Below are 9,893 nucleotides of genomic sequence, written 5' to 3'. Positions count from 1 at the left end.
ACAGTAGATAAGAGTACCAAGCCGAGAGTCAGGAAGACCTGAGTTCAGATACAGCCTCAGATACTTACTAGCTGGGTGACCCTGGGCAAATCACTTTACCCTGTTTGCCTAAGTTTCCTCACCTGTAAAACCGAGCTAAAGAAGGAAACAGCAAACACTTCAGTATCTTTGCCAAGAAAACCCCAAATGGGGTCACGGAGAGTCAGACATAACTAATCAACCAACAAAAATGCAAAGTGGCGTAAGCTGTCCTACAGAATGTGGCCAGTGTGCGGGATGGCTGAATCTCTTTGTGACAAGGAAGGGTCTGGAGCCAGCTGGGGGTGTCAGGGTCCTATGACTGTGGTATAAAAGCAAAAGGAGGTGTCAATTAAACTAAATTAATAAATTAAAATTAAAATGAGGTAGGAATGGATTTTTTTTAAAAAAGCTTTTATTTATCTTTTTCTTTTACATAATCTTCCATTCTAAATTTCTCACCTTCCTCCCCACCCCACCCCACCAATCCAGCAAGCCATTACTCACAAAAAAAAATTTAAAAAGGAAAAAAAGGACTTTACAAAGCTAACCACCACATGAACCAAGTGTGACAGTATATGCAGTGATCCACACCCCCAGGCCCCCACCTCTGCCAAGGACAGAGGGAGATGCATTTTGTCTCTTCTTTGGAGCCAAGCCTGAACCAGAGGAGCTTTATGGCCCTTTCCAGCCCTCATTTCCATGACTCCTGTGTCCAGCTCTTAAGTGGAAAACCATCTTTTTACCTTTAATTTACCTGCTGGAGAAGCAGAACGAGGCACAGTTTTGGACACACAGCCACTGTGGGAAGCTGTTTTGCATATATGTTACAAAGATTTGGGGGGGGAGCAGAGAAAATGTATGTTTGTTAATCCAAAAAAATTTAACCAAAAAAAAAGGCCAAAAACCAGAAAAGACAAGAAAGGGTTCCACTTTAGACGGCAGAGCTCCAAAAAAATAAGTTGAAAGATTCGACTGGAGATTTCATCGATACAAGGAATCCCTGCATACCAATGCAACTGACAGTCTGAGAGAGCAGCCTACTGCAGTGAGAGGTTACATACATGCCTGGGGTCAGACAACCAGCTCGAGTCAGAGACAGGCCCAGAACCCAGGCCTCTGAAGCCAGCTAGCTCTTTAGCTACTAAGTCACAGTTTTTCCACTGGAAAACCCCGATCTTGAGACAAGGGGCATTATTAATAAAATGAATTTAAGAAAAGGCTGGCTAAATTCACTCAATTGGCATGCTGGGAAAAATGTGTGGGTTTTTTTTTAATTATTCCTTTCTTCTTTTTCTTCTTTGTGGTTCTCTAACAGAATAACAAGAAGCCGTCAGAATAGCCCAGAGAAATAGAGCTCCCCCATCCACAGCGCTTGGAAGGGGAGCTGGAGAGACGGCCCTTTGCGGGGAGAGACATATGAAAGTGCTTAGGATGGCAGGGCCCCACCGTGGAGCGAGGGAGGTGCTCACAGCTGGGGCTGGAACGAGGAAAGAAGAACTTTGACCCAAGGGGCCGACAGCTTGGTTCCCACCCCTCCCCCAGCTGGCTGCCCCTTCCGAGTCCTTCCCTCCTCAGCAGGCCGTGCCGGCTCGCTGCCCTCGCCACCAGGGTCGGGGTCCCTGTAAACGGGGAGGGGCTTCTCTGAAGCCAAGGTCTCTTAGCTGCTCAGCCGGCTCCCTGTCTGGAGTCCAGTCCCGGGGCCCACGGTTACTCAGGGTCCCCTTCATCCACCGCCATGTCCTCGGGCTTCTGCTCGGCCTCAGGGTCCCCAGGGAGGATGCTGGTGACAGTCTGCAGAAGGTCCTCAATCTGTTCTTCTGTCAGCCTCTCTTCACTCTCCTCCACCATCTGCGGAGGAGAAAACCCACCAGCCTGTGAAAAAGGGACAGAGGCACCACAGACGGGGGCTAGGGAAAGGCACGCAGGAAGAGGCCGCAACAAACGTTGGAGGTCACTCGGTGCGACCCTCTCATTTCACGGATGAAAAACCGAAACTCAGAGGGGTTCGAATGGCCTGTCCAAGTAGCCGGGGTAGGATTTGAACCCAGGTCCTCCTGGATTCAAGCACATCAAGCCTCTCAAAGGGCACCAAACTTGGAAGTCAGGAAGACCTGGGTTCAAATCTAGCCCCAGCCACTTATAAACCATGTGGTTCTGGGCGGGTCACTTACCCTCTGGGGGTCTCAGTGATCTGTAAAATGAAGACGCCTCTGAAGTCCCTTCCATCTCTAAAGCTAAGATGCCAGAATCGGTAGAACCACAGCAGCCATGACACAGAGTGGATGGATTAGTTCATTCTGCTAAGACTTCCCTCTTTTTTTTTTTTTAAGTTCTGTGTTATAAGGGAGGGCACTGAGGAGGGGGAGAGAATATTGTATCTGGGTATTGATATACGGGCTGATTAGACCAGAATAGGGGCAGGGTAGCCAGGATCTAGGCTGGAAAGGGCTTCAAATGCCCGGCCGAGGAATCTATTTTACTTTACAACAATCGTCTCCAAAGCTTGTTAGACTGTATATCCCTGTCAACCACAATATCCCAGCCTCCCCCCAGTATGTGCAAGCTTGCTTATTTATAAATTGTACACGAGGTCCCCAAAGTCTTAGGGCAGCTTAAGGCTATTCAAACCACTATATGGCCCCTGTACTAATGACTGGGTAGCTTATAAAACCGGTGCACCTAAAAATCAAGAATTAAAAAGGATACTAGAAACATGAGATAAAAAATGAGACACCAGAAAACCACCGAAGTTTAATGTGGAGGACGGACCAGAGTGGGGAGAGACCGGAGGCAGGGAGGCCCAAACAGAGGCCGCTGCAATGGTCTAGGAGACAGCTGAGCTGGGCCTGGTGAAGAGAAGGGGCCAGAAAGAGGGATGGGGAGCAGAGGAGAATGCCAAGGTCGGCTGTCCAGGTGCCCCTGCCAGAAGCAGGAAGGTTCAGAAGAGAAGAAGGTTTACAGGGGAAAAGAGAATGCACTCAGACCCACAATGTAAATGGAAATCTTGGCCGACAGGGATCAGAAAGGGTAGAGATATACTGGGCTTAACAGCCCCGAGCTGGAAAGGCCTCTAGAGGCTGCCCAGTCCAGCCCTCCTACTTCACAGGTTAGGAGAGCAGAGGATCACAAAGGGAAGCCGCTTCCCCAGGGTCATACAGCGAGTCCAGGACAGAGCTGGGACTCCAGCAGGGAACTGCTCCCGCGCCACACAGGAACCATCCCAGGCTCTCCTGGGCAGGGGCGGGGAGAACAGAGTGGCCTACCACACTACCTCCCATCATGCTCTGGGGGGGGAAAATTCCCACCAAAGATCCCTTTCAAAAGATCAAATGGCCCAAGGAATGTGATCTCTTTGCCAAACGCTCTGGGAGGAATCTCCATTTCATCGACCAGATGCCCAAGCAAAGCTGCGCTCTGCAAAAGAGCCATATGTGCCATGTGCCCGCAGGCCAGCAGGAGCGGCACCAGGAGAAGGCCCGGTCTGGGCCGTTTAACCTGGTGAGAGGAAAGCATAATAGCTGTCTTCACGGCTTAGGAGAGGATCAGGAGGCTGGGGATGGCCACCAGATGTTTCCCATTTCCACGAGATTTTATAAAGAAGAGAGAAGAGATGTGAGACCAGGGCAAAGTGCTACATGAGGACAGGGGGCCAGGGAAGAGGGGGAAAGCCGCCAAACTCTGCCTTCAGAACAGCCAATAAAGAAGGCACTTTTAATTTTTAAAGATTTGTTTAAGTGAAGCAAGCTCTGGAATGCCCTCCATGAAGATGCTTATGATGAAGACGGGTGCCCAACTGTCTCAAAGTTTGGTGAATCCTTCCCGGACTGGGCTGGACTAAAAGGATGCTCGACCTGCGTTCAAATCCTGCCTCTGACACAGACTACCTGGGTGATCCTCAACAAGTCACTTAACCACTCCAGGCCTCAGTTTCCCCATCTGTAAAGCAAGGTGGCCCTGCCCAGCTAGCCTCTGAGATCCCTCCCTGGTCTACACCTACGATCCAGCAACTTTGAGCTCAGAGGCCCCTCCTGCCCAACTGTACACAGTACTAGAGATGACATCAATTCCTTTCATTCCCATTCAATTCACAAGCACTTATTAAGCTCTTTCTGTATGCCAAGCCCTGTACTAGGTGCTGTTCACAGTCCCTGTCCTCAAGGAGCAGACACTCTACTGCACACTCTCTCAGACAGCCTTAATATTAATGCAATGGAATTAATATAATATTCCATTCTATTCCCAGGCCTAGACAGATGGGAGAGCTGTCAGGATTCTCTCCTCCCAGGCCTCTTGGGCCTTGGATTAAGAGCTAAGACACAAAGGGGACCTCTCTGCTGGCCCCACAGAGGCCCCCAAAGCACAAGGCTTCTTTATCATGTCCCCACATCACTAATTAAACATATTTTCTTCATTCTCTCCACTCTCATCCCCCCATCTTAAATAAGTAACAATACTTCCTGCTCTCTCTCCACAAAAAGGGGGCTGAGCTGTTCTGGACCAGTGGAAATCAAGTCTGTCCTTCAATATAGAACACAAAGACACAACACACACACACACACACACACATGTGTATACACATTACACAATAGTATGTGTAAAGCACAGGGCCTAGAGTCAGGAAAACCTGAGTTCAAATCTGGCCTCAGACCTTTACTTAGCTATGTGACCCTGGGCAAGTCACTTCACCCTGTTTGCCTCAGTTTACTCATCTGTAAACTTCACAAATTACCATTTTTTTAAAAAGTATACACAACCTCTCCTGTCTGGAGTGACCTCACAGTGTCAACTCGCTTATCTTAGAAACTGTTACTGAAATAGCTCAGGAAAAGGGCATAGCATCCACTGTGGAGAAGAGATGGCTAAGGAAAAAAAACATTCACTCGAAAAAGATCTGAGGGTGCTAGCAGACCACAAGCTCAACAGGAGTCAACAGGGAGGTGGGAGCCAAAGGAATCAAATGCTCTGCTGGGCTGCAGGAGAGGGCAAGGCACTGGGGAAAGGGAGGAGACTTTCAGCAAAAGTGGGACTGGGAGAGGCCTCCGCAAGAATGATGGAAAACAAGGGGCAGCTAGATGGCGCAATGGATAGAACTCTAGTCTTGGAGTCAGGAAGACCTGAGTTCAAATCCAGCTTTGGACACTTATTAGCTGTATGACCCTGGGCAAGTCACTGCACCTCTATCTGATTCAGCCTCTTCAACTGTAAAATGGGGAAAACACCAGCACCTGCCCCTGTCTCAGCAGGGCTGATGTGAGGATCAAGCAGGTAGGACTGGTTCTAAAGCACCTAGCATGTGCCTGGTACACAGTGAGAGCTTAATCAATGCCTGCTTCCTTCCTTGCTATCCAGAGGGATGACTTTGGCAAATCATTTCAATTCAACAAGAAAAATGCAAAGAAAAAAGTTATGATATTTTAAAACCTTAAGTCCTGACATTGACCCTGGTTATATAACTGGAACAGAACTGGAATAACCACAGTCCCAGGGTCCAACAGATACAGACAGTCCACAAGATCCCGGCCTCAGGGCTGGAAGGAATCCGACACCCTTTGGTTCCACCCCTTTTCTTTAGAGATGACTACCTCACTTAAGCAGAGAGGTTAAGGCTGAGGACACAGGGATGATAAATGGCAGAGGAAGGGTGGGAGCCTGGGTCCCGACTCCAAAGGCACCAGGGGGGCCGTGGGGGTTCAAAGGTTATAGCCCCTGCCTCCAGAGAGCTTATATTCTACCTGGAGGAAAGATCACCGGACACATAGATACAAACCAGAGAAAATATACACGAGGCGGGGGGGGGGGGAGTGCCAGTGAGAGAAGGGCAGTGGGGAGAAGCCAGCTGGCTGCAACCGGTGAGAACGCTTCCTGGCGCTGGGGAAAGGGATAGCCGAAAGGCAGCCACGTGGAAAGCCTCAGCCCCCTTCCATTTTCCACTTTCACAGCATGAGATCTGTGACCCCATTTGGGCTTTTCTTGGCAAAGACACTGGAGTGATTTGCCATTTCCTTCTCCAGCTCATTTTACAGATGAGGAAACTGAGGCAAGCAAGGTGAGGTGACTTACCCAGGGTCACATAGCTAGTTAAGTGACTGAGGCCACATTTGAACTCAGGTCCTTCCTGCCTCCAGGCCCAGTGTTCTATGCACCGTACTACCTGGCTGCCCAGGATGAAATCAATTAATCTCTCTTCTAGGGAGTAGGTGATGATCCTTAAGCACTTGTACCGCTGCCCCAGAAAGTGCTAGAGACATCCCAGAGACATCACTACCCCAGTGTAAGGGAGAGAGTCTGCTAGAGGAGGAAAGAAGAAAGGAGAGAGAATCTCTCATGGGGGTAGGGGGAGGGGAAGGGGTGGAGAGGGAGACAAGTGAAAGAATCACAGATGGAGAGAATCTTGGAGAAAATCTTGAGAAAGGGAAAGAAAGAAAGAAAGAAGGAAAGAAAGAGAGAAAGAAAGAAAGAAAGAAAGAAAGAAAGAAAGAAAGAAAGAAAGAAAGAAAGAAGAAAGAAAGAAAGAAAGAAAGAAAGAAAGAAAGAAAGAAAGGAAGAAAGGAAGGAAGGAAGGAAGGAAGGAAGGAAATAGGGAGGGAGGGAAGGATGGATGGATCTCTCTGAGGAGGGCAGAGGTAGAGAACACGTTAGGGAGGGGAAGAATCTCAGAGATAAGGCCAGGATGAGGACACTGCTTTCTTCCTTTCAAGTTACCATCATACAGTGGTCTAAGCTCCAAGCACAGGCCCTCCCCCTCCTCTTCCCCCTCCTTCTTGTCTTTTTCCCCTTCTTCCTCCTTCTCCACCCCTTCCTATTCTCCCCCTCCTCCCTTTCCCCTCCTCCCCCTCCTCCCCTCCTCCTTGTCTTCTTCCTCTTCTTCCTCCTCCTCCTCTTTCCTCTTCTCCCCTCCTCCCTTTCTCCTTCCTCCCCTTTTTTCTCCTCTTCCTCCTCCCCTTCCTCTTCTCCCTCCTCTTCTCCCCATCTTCTCTTTTCCCCTCCTCCTCCTCCCTGCCGTCACCTCATGTCCCTGAGCCAAGAACAGCACATGGTGCTGGTTAATGTTGGCGGAAGAGACAGAGATGCAGCCTGTGACCTGTAACCCAGTGGGATGGGAGTCACGGTCTCGTGGTGTTTTGTTTTCGGGGGCTGTTTTTTTCAAGCTGACGCCCTCTGAAGCTCACAGTCTTCGATGTCAAACAGGTAAAAAACAGCAGCCGCTTCTTGGGAAAAGCGGGTGAGCGACAAGATCTCCAGCTTCCCTGGAAAGACACCTGGGGAAACTGGTATCCTAATTTAACTTTTCTGTCTGTTTAAAAAGGGCCAAAACAGTTTCAGAAAACAATAAACACTTTTCTGTCAACACAGAAACAAAAATTAAACCTTTAGGAGTTTTTTCTAGGCCTGTGAAGGAGAGGTGGTGGTAGACTAGGTGGTATGTGAGACGTGGAGTCAGGAAGACCTTGGTTCAAATCCTACCACAGAGGATTGCTGGCTGAGTGACACTGGGGCAAGTCAGTCGACCTCTATGGGCTTTTGTTTCTTCATCTCAATAACTCCCAAGGTCCCTTCTAGCTTGGCCCAAGGTGCAACAGGGGTAGGATTTGAACTCAAGACCTCGGGCCTCAGAGTCAGTGCTCTTTCCACTACTAACTTACCTAAGTTCCCATAACCAGTTAATGCCAGAGGCAGCACCTGAACCCAGGTCTTTCTGACTCCAAGGCCAGCCCTTTATCCACATAGCTGCTGAGCAGTTTCAGCAACATTTAAAAAACAATACCCTTCATGGTCCTTTAAAAAAAAATTATTGCCTCTTCCCCTCCCCTACTGAAAAAGAAGCACTGTGATGTGGTCAGAAGAGAGCCAGCCTTGAGGCCAGGAAGTCCGGCCTTTGACTGTCTGACCCTGGGCAGAAAGGGTGCTGACCTGCATTGGTAGAGGGCTTTCCTCACCTGGGAGTTCCTTATACCAATGAAATAACAGGTCCAGTATCTATCCCCATTCCCCATCCCTTTTTCCCCCAAACACCCAATTCTAAGGGATCTATAGGCCAGACATTTTAGGTTCTCTGTGTCCTTTTTTCTTGAACACTTTTCTCAATTTCAGTGAGGACACATTTATTATCTCAAGGCAACGTGGAACAGAAAAGACCCAGACCCAGAGAGAAGAGCTGATTACTGTACATTTGTCTCCAAAATCTGCTCTTTTTTTTTTGCTTTATTGCCTTCCCAAACAAAGTTTCTGATGGCCAACGCAGGGGACTGCTGACCTGAAAACAGCCACTCATTCTGACTTCATTAAGCTTTCTATCCCGCAGAGCCCAAGCAGGTTGTTATGGTGTCTTGATACAAATGGCGTTAGAGCTTACATCTCTGGACCTCCTCAGCAGACACTCCAGGAATGACACAGTTTATTGGCAACCACGGTGGGACGCCCCTCTGTCAGTGCAGGGAAAGAGGCCACCGGCTTTTGTTGGTCCCCAAGGACCAGCTGCATGCCGAGTCAATGCGGCTTTCTAAGAAGTCAGCCAACTGACACGGCCGCTTCTCAACATCCTTAAAAAATGACCCCATCGGGACAAATCTAGGCAGTCTGGTACAGTGGAAAGATTTAAAATAAGAGGACCTGAGTTCTAATCCCAGTTCTGTCCAAACAGCTGGTAAAGGACAAAGAACACTGGCTTTGAGGTCAGGAAGACCTCAATTCAAATCCTGTTTGAGAGGCTAGTTTACTACCAAATTCCCTCTCTCAGCCTCAGTTTACTCATCTGCAAACTGAGGTTATTAACAGATCCTATCTCACAGGACTGTTGTGAGGGTCAAATGAGAAAATATTGTAAAGTGTTTTGCCAACCTTAAAGAGACATATAAATAAATGCAAACCATTAGCCATTACTATTATTACTACCTTTGTAATTTATTTCATCCTCATGGGTCTCAGTCGCCTCCTTGGTAAAATGAGGGGGGCTTAGACGGCTTCTAAATTGGTGACCCTGTGATCCTAGCTCCTACCCTCTCTGGCTCATTCTCAGCTTCTGGCATATTTGATAGATCCCAAGCTCAGGCAGAGACAAAGAATCTCTGGGTTGGAGCAACCTATACCTGAATGTCTATGAGCTAAGTGACAAGAAGTGGTCAGCCAGCCTTTGTCTGAAAACCTCCAGGGAGCAGGGACCCAGGGAGCTCCCATGGTTGGCCTCAATCTGCCTCTAAGCCCCAGCCCACTCCCCAATCCCACCTCTAGGGCCAAGCAAGACTATGTCTTGTCCCCTTTCCACAAGACAGCCCTTTAAGGAAAGATGCCCTGAAAGGCAACAGGTCCCCTCTGCCCCCTGGGAAGCGGCTCCAGCCTCTGCTCCTTCCCACTCATCCCCTGAAGCCCCAGTGGCTTGGGCTCACTCACCAGCTGGATCTCCACAGCAGTCATGGGCCTGTGATTCAGCAGCTGCAGCTTCTCTGCCCTGTCAAATGCAACAGACACATCTCACACTCCTGGAGGTATAGCCCACTGAGCGTTGCATCTGTAGTCAGGAAGCTATGAGTTCAAGTCCGGCCTCAGACACTTGCTACCTGTATCGTCTCTCTGATTTAACCTCATTTTTTTTCATCGGTAAAAAATCAGCTATAGGGGCAGCTAGATGATGCAGTGGATAGAGCACCAGCCCTGGATTCAGGAGGACCTGAGTTCAAATCCAGCCTCAGACACATAACACTTACTAGTTGTGTGACCCTGGGCAAGTCACTTAACCCCGTTGCCTAAGCAAAAACACAAACAAAAAACTACCTCTATAAAAGACTATAAAATGAAGTAATATTTGTAAAGTGCCTGGCAGGTACCATATACTTAAAAGCCTTTATAAAACACTACATAAATGTTGTTGTTTAGCC

At 48.6% G+C, this 9,893-nt stretch overlaps 1 protein-coding gene across 1 annotated transcript in view; it reads right to left on the bottom strand.

Moving 5' to 3' along the window:
* Nucleotides 1-436: 436 nt before the first annotated feature.
* CRCP (CGRP receptor component) overlaps nt 437-9,893 on the bottom strand; it is a 48,204-nt gene continuing 38,747 nt past the window's right edge. The window contains exons 5-6 of the mRNA XM_021006999.2: nt 9,409-9,466; nt 437-1,869 (exon numbers count right to left, since the gene is read on the bottom strand). Coding sequence (XP_020862658.1) covers nt 1,729-1,869; nt 9,409-9,466 — 199 coding nt within the window. The 3' untranslated portion in view covers nt 437-1,728. The remainder of the gene's footprint in view (nt 1,870-9,408; nt 9,467-9,893) is intronic.

The sequence above is a fragment of the Phascolarctos cinereus genome, unplaced genomic scaffold (assembly GCF_003287225.1).
Source record: "Phascolarctos cinereus isolate Bilbo 61053 unplaced genomic scaffold, phaCin_HiC Scaffold_5;HRSCAF=322, whole genome shotgun sequence".
NCBI lineage: Eukaryota > Metazoa > Chordata > Mammalia > Diprotodontia > Phascolarctidae > Phascolarctos > Phascolarctos cinereus.
This window is presented reverse-complemented; position numbering and strand designations above follow the sequence as displayed.